Genomic DNA, 19026 nt, shown 5'->3' with positions numbered 1-19026 from the left:
GGAAGTTTTCTTCTATAATTTTGTTGAAGATGTTTGCTGGTCCTTTGAGTTGAAAATCTTCATTCTCATCCACTCCTATTATCCGTAGGTTTGGTCTTCTCATTGTGTCCTGTATTTCTTGGATGTTTTGAGTTAGGATCTTTTTGCATTTTACATTTTCCTTGATTGTTGTGCCGATGTTCTCTATGGAATCTTCTGCACCTGAGATTCTCTCTTCCATCTCTTGTATTCTGTTGCTGATGCTCATATCTATGGTTCCAGATTTCTTTCCTAGGGTTTCTATCTCCAGTGTTGCCTCATTTTGGGTTTTCTTTATTGTGTCTACTTCCCTTTTTAGGTCTAGTATGGTTTTGTTCATTTCCATCATCTGTTTGGATGTGTTTTCCTGTTTTTCTGTAAGGACTTCTACCTGTTTGATTATGTTATCGTGTTTTTCTTTAAGGATTTGTAACTCTTTAGCAGTGTTCTCCTGCAATTCTTTAAGGGATTTTTGTGCTTCCTCTTTATTGTCTTCTGTCTGTTTAGCAGTGTTCTCCTGCATTTCTTTAAGTGTGTTATTAAAGTCCTTCTTGAAGTCCTCTATCATCATCAGGAGATATGCTTTTAAATCCGTGTCTAGCTTTTCTGGTGTGTTGGGGTGCCCTGGACTGGGCGAAGTGGGGGTGCTGGGTTCTGATGATGGTGAGTGGTCTTGGTTTCTGTTAGTAAGATTATTACGTTTACCTTTCGCCATCTGGTAATCTCTGGGGTTAGTTGTTATCGTTGTCACTGTTTAAAGATTGGAGCAGAAGCTGTGTTCCACTCACCAGCAGTCTCTAAATCCTGCGGCGGGGGTTGTGGGTAGCTGATGGTACCCCGGTGCTGGTCCAGCCGGAAGAGGCCTGTGGTCCTACTCAGGCCGGTTTCTGCTTCCCTAACTAATGCAGTCTCTGGTCCCGCGCGCAATTGGATTGGAGCAGAAGCTGTGCTCCACTCACCAGAAGTCTTAAGATCCTGTGGTGGGTGTTGTGGGTAGCTGGTGAGTGTCAGCTGACCCTGCGCCCCAGCTGCTCCGGTGCTTTTCTGACCGGAAGAGGGTTGTGGCCCTATGTAGGCCGGATTTCTCTCTCCCCAACCAGAGCAGTCTCAGGTCCCGCGTGATTGGACTGGAGCAGAAGCTGTGTTCCACTCACCAGCAGTCCCAAAATCCTGCGGCGGGGGTCGTGGGTAGCTGGCGGGTGTCAGGCAACCCTGCGCTCCCGCTACCCCGGCGCTGATCCGGCCGGATGAGGCCTGTGGCCCTACTCAGGCCGGTTTCTGCTTCCCTAACTAATGCAGTCTCAGGTCCCGCGCAATTGGATTGGAGCAGAAGCTGTGTTCCACTCACCAGCAGTCCCAAAATCCTGCGGCGGGGGTCGTGGGTAGCTGGCGGGTGTCAGGCAACCCTGCGCTCCCGCTACCCCGGCGCTGATCAGGCCGGATGAGCTTTCTTTTCTTTTCTTTTCTTTTCTTTTCTTTTCTTTTCTTTTCTTTTCTTTTCTTTTCTTTTCTTTTCTTTTCTTTTCTTTTCTCTTCTCTTCTCTTCTCTTCTTCCTTCTTCCTCCTCCTCCTCCTTCTTCTTTTTTTTTTTTAAAGATTTTTTTATTTATTATATGTAAGTACACTGTAGCTGTCTTCAGATGCACCAGATGAGGGCGTCAGATCTCATTACAGATGGTTGTAAGCTCCCATGTGGTTGCTGGGATTTGAACTCTGGACCTTTGGAAGAGCAGTCAGTGCTCTTAAGCACTGGGCCATCTCTCCAGTCCAGCCAGACTCTTTTCAAGTGCTATCATGAAAAAGGACCAGACTCAGTTTAGATTTAAAGGTGTGTATGTAAGCTAACACAACAGTTTTTCTTCTAGTTCCTGTCAGAACTCTTTTATAACTGTGTTTCAATAGGACACGGACAGTATCCTTTCCTTCAGGCAAACAAGCCTGCAATAGAGAATGTATTGATTTCTGTACTTTAACTTAACCTTCTTCCCTCAATCTGCCCTTCTGTCTGCCCTTCTCCCTCCTTTCCACTCACCTTCACTTCTTGTTTTTTACAGACAGAGTCTCCTATGTATCCCAAGATGACCTGAAACTGCCAAGTCTTTCTAATGCTGTTATTAAAGATGTACACAGACTACTTGTCTGTAGTGTAGAGTGGCCAATTTTAAACTATAAATATAGTAGGGCTACGGGGGAACACATCTTAGGCAGAGACAGGTGGATCTCTGTGAGTTCAAGGTGAGAGTGGTCTACTTAGGAAGTTCCAGGATATCCAAGGCTACATAGTGGGTCTCTCTCTCTCTCTCTCTCTCTCTCTCTCTCTCTCTCTCTCTCTCTTTTGGTTTTTTGAGACTGGGTTTCTCTGTGTAGCCCTAGCTGTCCTGGAACTTACTCTGTAGACCAGACTGGCCTTGAACTCAGAAATCCACCTGCCTCTGCCTCCCAAGTGCTGGGATTAAAGGTATGCACCACCACTGCCCAGCAAGACCTTGTCTCAAAAAAATCAACCAATCAACCAGCCAGACAACCATAAACAAATAAACCTAGACTTGGAAAGAAATGTACAGTTAAAAGTTACACACAGTTTTCTGTGCATGCTATAATATTTTATCATCTAGAAGTCATGGATATGAATAGTCATTGTACATAAAATAAAACAACTGCAAAATTATGAGTTTAAATATTTATTATCTTTGTTTTAATATGGTTTATTCCAATATGAGTTTGTATAAGTTAACTTTTTAGTGCTATGTGAATGTATTTATAATGATAATTCTCTTCTTTTAAATAATTAAAAAGGATTTTTATTTGTGTGTATGTTGTATAAGGGAGATGCCCACAGAGGCCAGAATAGGGTTCAGGATCTTTTAGACATGGAGGAGGTTGTGAGCTGCCTGATGTGTGTGTTGGAAATAGAACTTGAGTCCTCAAGAGGAGCAGGAAGTACTTTTAGCTGCTGAGCCATTTCCCAGACTTTTATAAAAGTTTTTTTTTCTCCTCTAGGACAGAGGAATGATTGTGGTGGTCTCTGGTAAAACAGCATAAGGCATAAGCACAAATGAGGACAAAAAGAACATTGTAACAATATAAATATAACAAGATTTATATGAGGAAGAGAATATTAGTTGTAGGTACATGATTGTAATGACCATCTGTGAAAGGTGATATTGGCCAAACTTGTGAACTTGATTATGACCATGTTCTCACGAAAATTTTGAACACATTTTTTTTCAAATATGAAAAAGGTAATACTTGCTAATCTAAATAGTCGGACATAAAGTTCTAGAACTATGTTTGGAAATATTGATGAGGATTCATATGAAATATTTAAAAATATATTGAGTGAGAGAAGTTGCTCAGTGGTTAGGCATGCTTATTGATCTTGTAGAGCACCAAGAATCAGTTCCTAGTCCACACACTGCAGCTCACAACTTCCCGTGACTCCAAGTTCTGAACATGTAACATTTTCTTCTGGCCTCTGAGGACTCCTCCATAGACATCTACACATATACACATTCAAGTACTCTCACATATACATCAAATAAATTTTAAAATGTTAAAAGCATGAATTCACAGAAAATATGATTTCATAAGATTCTCTACACACATGCAGACGCTTGCATGCACACACATGAGCACACCTATATGACAATAACTGATCATATGGAACTAGTAACAAAATTTTTAAAATTTACAAACTAGTTTTCAATGGTCCATTAATCAAAATAGTTTAAAAGCCACACAATTTTAGCCCCTTTAATGTTAGAAAAACATTTCAGCTGCTCATTCATTGATTCAACATGGTTTAAAATACCATGTAGCAAAAACTCATTTCCTAAATCTGACTTTAAATAAACATTACCTAAAATACACACTATTACTAAAAATGTCTTCAAACATTGTACTTCAACTTCAATTTTTAAGAATGAAATTAGAAATAGCATCCCAATACCTATTTTAATAAGACTTGTTGATACACAGCCTATTTATAGCTTTCAGGACATATCCTTCGGGGTGTGAAATACCTGAAAATGTTATACAAAGTATTTTGTATCAAGATCTTCATTATTTGTTTGTAGAATTTGCCACATGGAGTATTTTCATAGGAGTTTAAAAGTATTGGCAAATTAGACAATTGTCTAATTTAGTCTTTATAGACTTCTAGAAATTTCAACCATCAGCTTCACTGAGATTATATTGAGTAAGATTTATTGATTGAGATTGTATTGATTAAGCAATGTCAGCCAGGAGGGTAAGTGTACTGGGGGCTTTAGGGTAACAGTCCAGAGAGTGGGAAATAAAACTCATAAAGACCCAGGGCTCCTCACACATTTGAAATTGTTAGAAGCCTGTAGTTTGTACCATTGAATGGCATCCCTTCAAAGTAAGGACAAGTTCTGTGTTCTCATTTAACACCACTAAGGCTTTTGACACAGGGGAAGAAATTTCAGTGATAGGCTTTCCTCCGAGAACCACTTACTGGTGAGTGACTTGACCACAGAGCAGGAAAGGGCTGTCATACCCATATACTGCTGCTTTTCACATGAGACCCACCAGATTCTAGACTATTGAAACATCAATGGTGGGAAGGAATTCTAGAGAATTCTTGGTCAAGGTAATCTTATAGTTGCAAGAAAAGTATCCATTAGAAAATCTTCCAGGCCTGCTATCACTTTAGAGACTATGTCCCTGTTAGAGACAAAGCTCCTAACTATGGGATATCTAATGCCTTCAAGGCTAGAAATGCTTACAGTTGATAGGGTTTTGACAAACCAATGGAATGATTAAGCCACACGGTTACAACATCCTTCACTATAGTGTCATAGTTGTATATCTTGGAGCAACATATGCATAATTAAAGTCAAAGCAAACCATAACTTGGCCCCCGTTGTCGCCCTAGCATTTCTCTTGAATGTATCAGTCATTCGCATTCCAACTGCCAGTATCTCCAAGTCTCACTGTGTCTACCAATCTGGCCTTGAACTTACAGCAGTCCTTCTGCTATGACTATTTATCTCTTAGGTATTTTTGGAGTCCCCATCCTTCCCCAACAGCCTCCAGAATGCCCTCTTTACCTCCTTGTTCCTCAGAGTATAAATGAGAGGGTTCAGTGTGGGGGTGCCCACTGCATAGAAAAGACCAAAGAACTTGGCCCTCTCCTGGGCATAGGGATTTTTGGGCTGCAGATAGACAGCGATTACTGAGCTGTAGAAGAGGGTGACCACAATGAGGTGGGAGGAGCAGGTCCCCAAAGCCTTTTTCCATGCTTCAGTCGAGTTTATCCTCATCACTGCCCTGGCAATGGCTCCGTAAGAGACAAGGATGAGGCTCAGAGGCACAACCACAAGAATAACACTGGACACAGCCAACTGAATCTCATTAAAAGTGGTGTCCCCACAGGAGAGTCGAATTAAAGATGGGACTTCACACAGAAAGTCATCTATCTGCCTATGGGGACAGAAGGGCAGTTTGAGGGTAGGAGGTGTCTGAACTATGGATTGAAGCAGTCCCATCATCCAGGCCACACCTGCCAGCTTCCAGCACAGGCGAGGGTGGATGATGGTGGCATAGTGCAGGGGCTGGCACACAGCCACATAGCGGTCAAAAGACATCACTGTCAGGAGGATGCACTCGGTGGTTCCCAAGGACAGGAAGATGAAGAGCTGGACAGAGCATCCCAGGAAGCTGATGGTCTTTGCAGGGCCCCAGAGGTTGAACAACATCTGGGGGACACAGGTTGTGGTGAAGCAGAGGTCCAAGAAGGAGAGGTTAGAGAGGAAGAAGTACATTGGAGAGTGGAGCCTGGGGTCCAGGGTGGACAGCAGGAGGATGAGTGTGTTTCCTAGGAGAGTGAGGAGGTAGGAGCACAAGACAACGAAGAAGAGAACCTTTTCCAGTTGTGGGTGTTCAGAGAAGCCCAGCAGGAGGAAGCCCATGGGAGAGCTCTGGTTGACCATGGTCTGTTTCTGCTATGAATCCAATTGGAAATACTATCCCATCATGATTCAATGTGTCCTGAAGTTGTGCTATCGGGACACTTCTGCCTCTGCGTCTTCTTGAGCACACCACCCAGCAGCTCCTTGTTTTCTCGTACCGCTCCTGGTCTTCTCGTACCGATTCTGTCAAATGCTAGTGGTCCTGAGGAAACAAGGAACAGGTGCATCCTATACTGGAGCCTCTGATTCTTTGGGTAAGGGAAAAAGAGGCTGATTAAAAACATGGATTCACTCATTAATTTTTATTACCACAACAAACATTTGCTAAGCATATGTTACAATCTGAACACTGGCCTACTGTTGAAGTTGTTCTTCTGTGTGGTAGGAATAATAATGAATTTTGTGGCTGATTGATGATATGATGATAAATATTAGTTCAGAGTCATCTTACTTTCTGATAGCATTTGCAGAAGATTAGATGAGAGATTGAAACTAGGTCTATGGATGAGATATTCCCCCTAATGAATGCTGCAATCTCCAGTGAGCTCAATTAGGATTCTTGTTTGAATACAATGATTATGGGGCTGGAGAGATGGTTCAGTGGTTAAGAGTGCTGGCTATTTTTCCAGAGGACCTGAGTTTGATTCCCAGTACCCACATGGGGGCTCACAGTAACTGCTGTTTTGGATCTTTCAGGTGTGCAAGTCATATAAAGACATACACACAGGCAAACTGCCCATACACATAAAACAAAATTAAAATTAAATCAAAACAATCCTTATGGCTCATCAAATTGGAACAGATATTTTCCCTCTAAGAGAAAACCTTTTTCATTACATGTATGTGGAAATTTTTTCAGAAAGAAGTGTTATTCTTACAATGATTGTCATCTGATACTGTAATGACATAATTCCTTAAGAACATAAGATCCTAGGGCTGGAGAGATGACTAGGTGGTTAAGAGCACAAACTGTTCTCACAGAAAATTTGAGTTCAGTTGCTAGCATCTATGTTGGCCAGCTCCCTACCCATACTTTCTGTTCCAGGGGATCTGACACCACTGACTTCCACAGTCACCTGTATACACGTGTGCATACTCATAAACACACACACACAAACACACACACAATTAAAAACAATAAAAATAATTTTCAAAATTTGAAAAGAAAAAAGAGAGAGAGGATACAATTTTGACATTGAACTGTCTTAGGCTGGAAGACCTGTGAGTTTGAGATAGCCTGGGCTTCAGAGTGAGGCCTTGCCTCACAAAACTAAGCAAAAAATGACCAAACCCCATGCAGTTTGCTAGTGAAAGTCTGAAGTAGGTTAATTTAATTATTTTATTTTCATATGAGGCAAAATTTTGTTGCAGGATATTTGAAGTCTCTCCCTCTCTTTTCCCCCCCTTCTTCTTCCCTCCTTTCTTCTTTCAGAGGTAGGGTGTTGCTACATTACAGAGACTGATACAAATACATGCAGGACTGACTATGTAGTCCTGAATGGATTTGAAGTTGAGAATCCTCCTGCCTCAGCACGATAATGTTTGAGATAAGAGACTTCCAAAGTGGGATTTTGGTTTTGCATAATTCTTAGTTAATATGATTCAGATACATTTTCAAATATTTTACTTTGAAGTAAGTTTATGCATTCTTTTTTTTTAAGTTTATGTATTCATAAAAGCTACCAGAGTGGTTCTAAAAGCACCTATATAATTTTTTAAAAAGATTCACCATTTAAAGAAATATTTTCAGTTATACTATATTCCTCAAGTGTCATTTTTATTCTGAGTCATTATGAGCAAGTTACTGGCATCAAGATCCTGCAACAGTGTGGTCTCTGAAACAAAATATAGAGGAAATGAATTCCAAGAACTCATATTGATATATTGCCTCATGAACAACCCACATTCCAACGTTGTCCATTGTTCCAATACCTTCGGAAATGTTTTTGTGAGGACTCTCATAAAACACATGACCAAAAGCAACTTGTGGAGAAAATGGTTTTTAACTTCAGCTTACAGCTTTCAGGTTGTTCTTTGTCACTGAGGAGAGTCAGGGTAGGAGCTAAAGAAGAGACCATGGAGGAATCCTATTTATTGGCTTGCTTTCCATGGCTTGTTCTACCTGCTTTCTTATACAGTCCAGAACCACCTACCTAGGGATGATACCACTCACATTAGGCTATACTTTTCCCTAATTAATCAAGAAAATGCCTTAGAGACTTAATTAAAGGCAAGATAATGGTGGCAATTTCTCAATTGAGGTTCCTCTTGCTAGATAACTCTAGCTTGTGTTAAGTTGACAAACAACAACAACAACACACCAATAGGCCAATAGGGCTGTTTTTGTTTTGTTTTTGTTTTTATTTTTTTGTTTTTGTTTTTTTTTTGCATAGTACCATATTTAGCTCAAAATTCACATACCACACTTAGCTCTCTGTTTAAAGCAACCCATAGTAAGTCACTAAGCTAAGGGATTTTATTTTATTTTTTTAATATTGGGCAATGTCAACAAATATATAAGAACTATAAGAACTCATAGCCTGGAAAGGTGAGCAGTCTCTTGTCTTGGAAAAACCAAAACATCATCAGAAGAACCCAGAACTGAAAGCCATAAAGTGAAGTTACTGAGTAGAGACAGGGATGTAGAGAGGAGTGTTGCATCTTGCAGGAGGTGATGCTACTGTTGTAAAAGAGAGGAGATCTGGAGCACTGAAGCTCACCTTGGAGGTGGCAGGCAGTGACAGCCACGGTGACAGCCAAGAGTCAGGACCCCTGAAGGCTGATGGAAAAGGCCTGCAGATGGGATGAGTGGACTGTGTCTCCTCACCGGTGCCCTCTTGTGTGCTTGGAAATTCTATGCCATCTGCAGAGGGAATGGGTGGGCTGTGTCTTCTCACCGGTCCTCTCTTGTGTGCTTGGAAGTTCTGTATCATCTTTCCTCCTCCAGTTTAACTCTGATTCTCCTTCTGCCTTTTCCTCTTCCTTCCATTTTTTTTAAATCTCTCTGAGGGAAGACCCCCTTCAATTTTAAGTGCTTTATTGTTACTAATTTCTGCAAAAGGCTTAGAAGACATTTTCATGCCTCTCCTGGTCACACTAACTTCCTACCCCTATGCTGTCTTGTAGCACCTCTTGTGTTACTTTAGTATTTTTTAAAGTGAACTCTTCAATATCCTTTAATATACTGTCCTAGTCACTTTCAGTAAATTATTTTCAAGATTTTCAATGTTCATCATCCTTTGACTGTATTTCTGGCTTTGTGTGTGTGTGCTATGATTCAAAACTCCTCCAACTCTTTACCTGATATAATTCTGAGCCAACAAAATTCAAATATTACTTGACAGTCTTCCAGTTATTTCCATTTTCATAGATATATACTCTGTCTGTCTCTCTCTCTCTCTTTTTTTTTCAAGACATGTTTTCTCTGTGTAGTCCTGGCTGTTCTGGAACTGACTCTATAGACCAAGCTGGTCAGTAGCTTACAGAGATCTACTTGCCTCTGCTTCCAGAGTGCTGGGATTAAAGGTATGCGGTACCACTGTCTAGCTATTCTTTTTCTTTACTGATCACCAAAGACCTAGGCATGCACTAGAAAGTACAGGGAATGGCTTTCCATATCTGCTCTTGCTGTTGTCTACATTGTGACTGTCACTATCTGCTGAGAACTTTCTGTATATCTGGCCCTATGCTACATTTCTAGAATATTCACTAGCATTATGCTCTCTTTACAGAGGAGCAGTACCAGAATATTGAAACACCTTGCCCAATATTACATAGCCAAGAAAACCAGTCTTGGATTCTGAGCCCTGTTTGACTTCCTATTCGGTACTCAAGCACTCTGCATCCACTGTGTAACCCAGGTACAATGACTGCATTCTACCTTTGTTTGCAGATGAAGAAAAACCCAGACAGGTTAAATACTTTGTTCAGGACAATACAATGTGTGCCAAATGTGTCCCCACTCTTTAAGACATGGGGGATTTTGCTGGACTACAGAAGAAAAATCCCAGGACTTACTGTGGTCAGGTGAAAGTCTTCTCTTCTCTTGGCAGGTGAGGCTTGGCCATGATTAGGAGCTTCTGGCCTGAATGGAGCCTCCAATTGATCTTCACACTATGAAAAGTGAGAGCAAATGATGGTTTGTGCCCCTTTGACAGCACTGGTGTTAGGGTTCAGAGGACTGTGGATGGGAATGCCATCCTGAATTTCCCAATGCCCTCTGCATCAGTGGCATTATCTGGATATGACTACTGCATGTTCTCTTTGATTTCAGATGAAGAAACACACACATTCAGAAAAAAAGAATTCTTCAGGAAAATGCAATAATGTTGAACCTTGAACCAAAAGAGACTGCTCCCATCATCTGCCGCTTACCACATCTTACCACCATTATTCTGCCAACGTCAGGAAGGTATCTTCCCTTTCTTTGGAACTGGAGATAGAAAGGAGGGATCCCTGGACTCTTATCCCATAGGGACATGTTTGTTAGTTCTCCTAGGACTCTGGTGCCTCTGCCCACTGATGGTTAATTAGCCACTGTTGATAATGATGGTTAAGATCAAATCGACAACAACATTCCATTAGAATATTCCATAGTGAGTAGGTCACCTCTGCTCCTCAGTGTCACTAGAGGCAACCTTGACATTATCTTATCTATGGTGTCCTCTGATTTCTCTTAAGCCTCACTTCAACCCTCCTAATACATAAGTATTGCATTTAATGTCTTATCTCTTTAAATTGAGGTGCAGTTTACATAAATTAAGTACTTAGGTGTTGAAAATGTTTTTATTGTCATGCATTAGTACATTGAGTTACATTATCACATGTTTAGACACACACACACACACACACACACATGAAGTATATTGATTATATTTATCCTCTATTATTTTCTCTTGTTCCCCTTATGTCCCTCTGTCAAGCATCGGGGATGTTCCTTAAAACTTAAAACCATTCTATCAAAACAATATTTTATTTATTTTCTCCTTCTACTTCTTTTCACTCTGTAGACCATGGTGGCCTCAAACCTGGAAATCTGAGTGCTGGGATTAAAGGCTTGAGCCACCATAACTGGCTCTATTATCTGGAACAAAGGAAGGTGCTAGAGGCTGTGGCCCAGGGATGCAAACTTTGGGGGCTGAGTAGGTGTGGACTCTGAATGACTAAGTGTGCATGTCGGCTACACTCAGTTCTCTCCATGAAGTCAGGGATGAGTCTCAGGCTAATAGCCTTTATGGAAGTGAGCTTGCTTTGCTTTGTTGGCAAACTTAACAGACATTTAGTTTTAGGTTTTGTTTTTTCCTGTTTGCTTGCTAGCTTGTTTGATGTGGTTTCACTTTCTATCCATGCAGGGTTCCTAGATTGCTCTGCTGGAATTAGAAGGAAGGCCAAAATCAAAGTCTTTTTCATAAAGCACTGGGACTATATACCAGCCCATCTGAACTGTCCTTCCCAAGGTATGGATCATTCCAGCATAGGAACACTGCCCTTCTTCCTCTTGACCCACAGGTGGTATCCTAAGTACAGCCCAGCTCATTTTCTCTCTTCTGCCATACACTCAATAAAATAAAGTAAATAAATGAATGAAGTTTCCAGTTATTTATTTGTTCCAGCTGCTTACCTGGTGGCAACAAACTGAACAAAACAATATTTTCTTGCCTGGTCTTTGGATATGGTAATGAGGTTGATAACACCCCCTAGCAGAAAAAGAAAGAGGACTCCACTATCATCCATCCTTCTGCCAGCTCAGCAAGTTCAAGGCTGAATCTGGACAATAGTACATGATTTGGTATTTTAAATTAACGTTTAATGTTTTTGGTAAATAAAGCTTCTGAAGAAATTAAGCATCTTAAAATCCTAGGCGTGTCTATCCCCTCCTTTTTAATTTAATTTAATTAATTCATTTTTTGACACAAGTTGTGGTTTTAATGAAGCAAGCACAACCTGCAGAATCTATGAATTTGCAAGGCTTACCTACAGAGTTTACCTGAGGACTTAGTGTTAGAGGTCCTGAGAGCAGCTATATATATGTTGGAAAGTCTACCTAGTATTGATGATGGCTTCACACAACCATATAGATGGCTCCCTCTTGCACAACCTCGATAGCCCAACTGGGACTGAATTGCACGTGCGCTGCCTAGCTAGATGGGAGTCATTGGATATGCAGGACAGGAGCACATTTGTAGTCTGCAAAGTTTTGTTGTAGGGTTTGTTTGTTTGTTTGTTTTGGGGGGTTAATAGTAGAAATTGTATCTTCTATACAATATTCTGATCATAGTTTTCCATCCCAAAGCTCCTCCTAGATCCTTTCTTCCCATCTGCCCAGTTCTACCCCAGGCCTGCCCTTAGGTTTGGTTTATATATACCCAGTTGAGTCTCCATTGGAGAATCCTTCTCCTGTGCCTGTCAATTGGAGATGACTTCTGTGCTAGGAACTTCAGATTCCCCCACTCTAAGAGCTATATTTAGACCTCTTGAAGGCCCTGGGTTTTGAAACAAACAAACAAAAAATAAAGTGGGCAACAACTGACTGCACACAAAGAGGCTGTTGGCTATTTTTTGGAGATAGTTCTGTAAAACTTCTTTAAAAAAGCAAAGTCGAATCCAAACTACACACAGGGGACCCTATATCAAATTAGAATTGCTTGTGTGTATAGAAAACATTTTCCTTTCCTTTCCCTTTCCCTTTCCCTTTCCCTTTCCCTTTCCTTTTCCTTTTCCTTCTCCTTCTCCTTCTCCTTTTCCTTCCCTTCCCTTTTTCCCTTTTCCCTCTTCCCTCTTCCCTCTTCTTCCCTCTTCCCTCTTCCCTTTCCCTTCCCTTTCCCTCTTTCCCTCTTTCCCTCTTTCCCTCTTTCCCTCTTTCCCTCTTTCCCTCTTTCCCTCTTTCCCTCTTTCCCTCTTTCCCTCTTTCCCTCTTTCCCTCTTTCCCTCTTTCCCTCTTTCCCTCTTTCCCTCTTTCCTTTTTCCTTTTTTCCTTTCCTTTCCTTTCCTTTCCTTTCCTTTCCTTTCCTTTCCTTTCCTTTCCTTTCCTTTCCTTTCCTTTCCTTTCCTTTCCTTTCCTTTCCTTTCCTTTCCTTTCCTTTCCTTTCCTTTCCTTTCCTTTCCTTTCCTTTCCTTTCCTTTCCTTTAGAAAATCAGCTGGTCATGGTGGTGCACACTCTTAATCCCAGCAGTACTCATTTGATAGATATTTTTCCTCTCATTTACAAAAAGCTCTAACTGAAAAATGATATAATAATTAAGGATATTAATTTTGGTCAGCCAGTTGTTGGTTGGAGGTTTGGGATTAAACTGAACCTGCAAAAGAAGGACCTTCTGAGACATGTTAGTCTGGAGCTGGTCCCAACATGCCTCCATGGATAGTATGAAACAAGGTTTTTCAGACATGCCATAGGGATCAGGAGTTCTGGTGAGGATGGAACTGCTTTTATTTGGAGCACACAGAAAAAAGGTAATACACACTTGGAGGCTATCAAAAGCAACAACACTTCAGTGGCAAACAAGTAGGAAATGTTAACAAAGAAGCAAGTCTGAAGTTACAGAATTGCAGACCCCATCCTTTTTTGATAGGTTTAAATGTAATTTGGGAAATGCTTTCCAAGTTCAGGCAGCTTATAAACACACATTGGCTTTTATTTTCTATCTCTGTGTTCAACAAGATAAACAGAACACAGGGGTTTGTATTTTCACTTTCCAGATACCAGGCTTATACTGAGTTGGATTGGGGCTTTAATTGACTTGTTCTTAAGAATTTGCTGTTACATTTTTGCCTGATTTGCAGGTCAGTTGTTTGCTCAAAACAATACTGCAACCTCAGACTTGCTACTCTGTTGACATTTTCTAGTTCTAAGCTACTGAGGCATTGTTGCTTTTAATAGCCTCCACCTGTGTATTATTATTATTGTTATTAATGTCTGCTCCAAATAAAAGCAATTTCATCCTCACCAGAACTCCTGATTCCTGATTCCTGTCTGAATATTTGAATAACCTTGTTTCACGCTATCCTTGGAGGCATGCTGGGACCAGCTCCTGACTAACATGTCTCAGACTGACATCATTCTTTCTTAGGCTCAGTAATTTCTTTTTAAAATATTGAATAAATGGAATGTATTTTATGCTTTTGGCTCATCTCCAGTTCTTGAAATGGTGAGTTTTATTTATTTCAAATATATTGACAATTTCTTTAGGGATATTTTCCCAAGCTTCTCACCCATCCATTCTGTCTTTATTGAATTTCACAAAAATATTTGTTTTATTATATTAATACTACTCTGTGTGTGTTTATACAAGTAGGTGTATGTATATCCAGGTGTTTATAGCAACCAGGGGTGTCAGATTCCTTGGTCTTGGGTTATGAGCCTTCTGATATGTGTGCTGGAAGCTCTATAAGAGTAGTGCATGCTCTTAATGGCTGAATCATCTGTTTAACACACTTGTTTTCTTCTAGTACTGAAAATTCAACTTAGAGACTCACACATGCTAGGCAAATGTTCTTCCACTGAGATATATCCCAAGTCATCTCCTTCCCTTTCGCAGAATGTTAACTGCACCATCAGCAAATAAGAATTCAGAGGCCTGGAGAAATGGCTCAGTGCATAAGAGCACTTGCTGCTCTTGCCAAGGACAGGAGTTTGGACCCTCATACATGGTAGCTCACAATGGCCTGTAATTCTTGCTTCGGGATCCAAGATCTTTTGGTAACTCCATCTCTGGTGGTGGGCGAGTAGGTGGAACTTCCGGGTTGGATGGAGGAAGAGAGGAAGCAGGGGAGAGTTAGGTCTTTTTGGAACAGGGACAGCATAAGAGTAAGATGTAGCTGCTAGAGTTTCCCGGTACCGTGGTGGATCTGCAAGGATTCACCACCAAAGGAATTAGATTTTAGTAAGGCTTACAAGATTAGGTTTTAGTTGTTGCACCCAGAGACTGAGTTACCATTGTTTCTGAACTAAGTTTGTGTTGCATTTTCCTTCACGCTGTGGCTTGTCTGGGTTCAAGAGAGAAAGGTAAGACAGCAATGTGTAAGTTTGCCTTGAGTTTGCAACACAAGGCCGTGGAGGATTTGAAGCAAGGGGCTAGCGTGGTAGCGACCCACAAGTGGGAACTTAGCAAGATGGGTGGAGAGACTGTAGAGATCTGAGTCAGAGCCTCCATGAGATAAAAATAGGTGGGTCATTGCCCGGCAGTGTGTGGCTGGCCAGGCAGCAGGGGCAGAGAGTTGGAGGCACAGGAAGGGACAAGGGAGGGAGAGAGTTCTGATTCTAGGTGTATATCTTGCATTTCTAAAACAAGCATCAATTCTCTGTATTCTCTCATCTTTGAGTAGGAAACCCTCTGGATTAGTCTCCCTGGCTTCTTTCTAGTTTTACTATAGAAGAAACTCCACATGCTGTGGGTTATGTTGTGTTAAAGTGCCATACATCTTTAATTCCTGTGCATGAATACAGAGACAGGAGGATCTCTGTGAGTTTAAGGCCAGCCTGGTCTACAGAGTGAGTTCTAAGACACCCAGAGCCTGCCTTGAAAAAAAAAAAACTAAAAACAAAACAAAAAACAACAAACAACAACAACATCCTAAAACCCTTTGTAAAGTATAGAATAATGATATAGATAGCAAGGAAAAAAATGTACAAAGGGCATTGAGAACCTGTAAACAAAATAAAGTGGAAATGAAACAAAATGAATGGAAAAGAAATAAATATTAACTATGTTGTTGAACGTGAATTAAGATACACCCCCTGTTTCTCAGTCTGTCTCTGTGTCTCTGTCTTCCTCTTCCTCCCTCATCCATAGACACATGATAGTAAATACAAACTCATCCTAGATAGGGGATCAAAAGTAGGTCAAAGCTGGGCGTGGTGGCGAATGCCTTTGATCCCAGCACTCGGGAGGCAGAGGCAGGCAGATTTCTGAGTTTGAGGCCAGCCTGGTCTACAAAGTGAGTTCCAGGACAGCCAAGGCTACACAGAGAAACCCTGTCTCGAAAAACCAAAAAAAAAAAAAAAAAAAAAGTAGGTCAAATAAATTATTACATTCAAGTCCAGGTTGGGCAACCAATGAGTTTGTTTATTGTAGTTACAGAAGAATGGGTGATAAATTACAGCTGTATATGTGAAAGCCTCACTTAAGCATGGATGAGGACACTTGTAAGTTGTGTCACTAGGGTCTGGTGTACAACTTGCTTGCAGCTAGATCTTTGGAGAGGTATCTCTCTTCCAAATGTTTACGGGTTATGCCATCTCAAGGAGGAATCATCAGAGTCCTGTAAATTTCATGAACTTCCTGAGTTTTGTAAGATTTTTTTTTCTTCCTTCTAAATTTCTTGAGTCAGATGAGTTTCCTTGGTCAGTCCAGGTAAGAACGCTTCCTTTTGGAAGAAACACTTAGCACTCTTTCCACTCATCTGCTGATTCTGCTTCTCTCCTTCTCACTACCCACCCCCTCCCCCTACTATAGCCTGTCACTCACTAGGTCTTCTGTTGTGCCTTGGAAGAGTAAGTAGACTCAGGAGTTCATTTTTTTTTAAACAAAGGCTCAAATTCATCTTCATTTGGAAAGTATGCTAAGTATTTCTTCCTCAGCTCTCCTCAGAGTCCTCATCTTTCCTTAGCAGCTTCCAGAATGCTCTTTTTACCTCCTTGTTTCTCAGGGTGTATACAAGAGGGTTGAGTGTGGGGGTGCCCACTGCATAAAAGAGACCAAAGAACTTGCCCCTCTCTCGGGCATAAGGATTTTTGGGCTGCAGATAAACAGCAATGACTGAGCTGTAGAAGAGAGTGACCACAATGAGGTGGGATGAGCAGGTCCCAAAAGCTTTCCTGCGCCCCTTTGCAGAGCTTATCTTCAGCACTGCCCTGGCAATGGCACCATAAGAGACAAGGATGAGGCTCAGAGGCACAACTACAATGAAGATACTAGCAACAGCCATCTGGATCTCATTATAGGTGGTGTCTCCACAAGAGAGTTGAATTAGAGATGGGACCTCACACAGAAAGTTGTCTATCTGCCTGTGGGAACAAAAGGGCAGTTTGAGGGTGGGAGGTGTCTGAACTATGGATTGGACCAAACCTATAGCCCAAGCTATACCTGCCAACTGCCGACATAGGCGGGGGTGGATTATGGTGGCATAGTGCAGGGGCTGGCAGACAGCCACATAGCGGTCAAAGGCCATTACTGTCAACAGGATGCACTCTGTTGTACCCAGGGACATGAAGATGAAGAGCTGGACAGAGCATCCCAGGAAGCTGATGGTCTTTGCAGGGCCCCAGAGGTTGAACAGCATCTGGGGGACACAGGTTGTGGTGAAGCAGAGGTCCAAGAAGGAGAGGTTAGAGAGGAAGAAGTACATTGGAGAGTGGAGCCTGGGATCCAGGGTGGACAGCAGGAGGATGAGTGTGTTTCCTAGGAGAGTGAGGAGGTAGGAGCACAAGACAACAAAGAAGAGAACCTTTTCCAGTTGTGGGTGTTCAGAGAAGCCCAGCAGGAAGAAGACCACAGGGGAGCTCTGGTTGACCATGTTCTCTGTGTGTAGTTGGCAGGATGAGACTGTCAGACAATATTATTTTACTTTGTTTTGTAAAAGCACACTCTGCGTACTTGTCAAAATATGTGTGGTGGGTGTTTCTCTTCTCCTTCTACTCTGCAAGAGTTCTTCCTCCTTTCCCCTATTCCTTCTGGTCAAATGTTCTAGTGGCTGAGAGGAAGTCAGGAATGTCCTGGAAAATGGGTGAATTCTTCCTCTAGCACTTCTCACTTCTCACCTGAGGGCAAAGGAGGCTGACATGAATAACAATAATATGAATTCATTGATCAGTTAATTTTCATTGTTTCAACAAACATTTGTTGAGCACCTTGTAGAATTTGAACACTGAACCTAATGACTTTGTTCTTTATGAGTACCAGCAGTTATAAGCAGCTGTGTGGTTGGATCAATGACTTGATGGTAAACATTAGTGTAGCATTGGTCTCATTTTCTAAGTGTAGACTTGGATTTGTGGATGGCTTATATTTGGCCTTTGGTATACTATTTCAGGAGATTCACTCAGGGACTGATGTCTGTCCTGTGGGTGAGATTTCCCCCGACATGAAATAATTAAATTTCCAGAGAGATAAGTTAACCTATTTTATTCTTTATCAGAAATTGTAGGAACATTCAGGGTGCTTTTGTGTAGAGCTCACTCTTTAAAAACAGTCATCATGCTTACTAAAGTAAATGCAAATGCCTTCTCTTCATTCAGAAAGGTCTGTCCTCAACATTTTATCTTACAAATATGGAATAAGAAAAGCTAAACAGAGGCTGGAGAGATGCCTCACTGTTTAATAGCACTTCCACAGGTCATGAGTACAATTCCCAGCAACCACATGGTGGCTCACAACCATCTGTAGTAGGATCTAATGCCCTCTTCTCGTGTGTCTGAAGACAATGACAGTGTACTCATATATACATAAAATAAACAAATCTTTTAAAAAAGAGAAAGAAAGAAAAGCCACAGTTCCCCAAGGACATAGAATCCTAGCATTGGGCTGGCTCAGGCAGCAGGAGCTGTGAGTGAGGCTCAGCTTGGTTCCTGTAATAAGGTCATTATTCAAAAATTAAAAAAAGAAGAGGTTTAGAAATGGACAGCTGAAGAAGGTGTATTTCATTTTTCTTTTAATATAAAATAGCATTTAGTAACTTAATTTCCCCCCTCTTTTTCTTTTCAATACAGTGCTACATTATCAGTGGTACCGACTTCACCTTGAGTATGTAGCCCAGTTTAGCTGTGAGCTTGAGATCCTCCCACTTCATTATCATTATGCTTAATTTGGAGCTTCCAAACACTGTCCTGATATATATGTATATATATTTAATTTTGTTCAATTTCCTTCATATTGAAATCAAATCTTTTATTTTCCAACAGGATCAAAGTTACAATCAGATTTCAAGTTAGTTACAATGAGTCCTGTAATGTAAAATTTGGCATTAACCAAAATTTTGGCATTAACCAAATTTTAGGATTTTTTATTTATTTGTACTTTGATTTTACCCCATCCCTTTTATTTGTAGCCCTGGATGTCCTGGATCTCACTGCATAGACTG

General features: G+C 41.1%; 2 protein-coding genes and 1 long non-coding RNA gene across 3 annotated transcripts; 1 reads left to right on the top strand and 2 right to left on the bottom strand.

Annotated features, from left to right (window-relative positions):
• Positions 1-5033: 5033 nt before the first annotated feature.
• On the bottom strand, positions 5034-5972 carry LOC110283960 (olfactory receptor 2H1). The gene has a single exon (XM_021149514.1). The coding sequence runs from the start codon at positions 5970-5972 to the stop codon at positions 5034-5036; it is 939 nt and encodes a 312-aa protein (XP_021005173.1).
• A 3681-nt stretch (positions 5973-9653) lies between these two features.
• Positions 9654-10348, top strand: LOC147000417 (uncharacterized). Its single transcript, XR_015045935.1, has 3 exons — positions 9654-9811; positions 10004-10073; positions 10225-10348. It is a non-coding gene; the product is annotated as an uncharacterized LOC147000417 (long non-coding RNA).
• Positions 10349-16524: 6176 nt separating this feature from the next.
• Positions 16525-17463, bottom strand: LOC110283978 (olfactory receptor 2H1-like). Its single transcript, XM_021149528.1, has one exon. It carries the CDS (start codon positions 17461-17463, stop codon positions 16525-16527), a length of 939 nt encoding a protein of 312 aa, XP_021005187.1.
• Positions 17464-19026: the final 1563 nt, after the last annotated feature.

The sequence above is a fragment of the Mus caroli genome, unplaced genomic scaffold (assembly GCF_978045245.1).
Source record: "Mus caroli unplaced genomic scaffold, Mus_caroli_1 scaffold_18, whole genome shotgun sequence".
NCBI lineage: Eukaryota > Metazoa > Chordata > Mammalia > Rodentia > Muridae > Mus > Mus caroli.
This window is presented reverse-complemented; position numbering and strand designations above follow the sequence as displayed.

Coding starts and splice junctions, on each gene's coding strand:
- LOC110283960 (XM_021149514.1), bottom strand. CDS start 5,972: ATGGTCAACCAGAGCTCTCCCATGGGCTTCCTCCTGCTGGGCTTCTCT.
- LOC110283978 (XM_021149528.1), bottom strand. CDS start 17,463: ATGGTCAACCAGAGCTCCCCTGTGGTCTTCTTCCTGCTGGGCTTCTCT.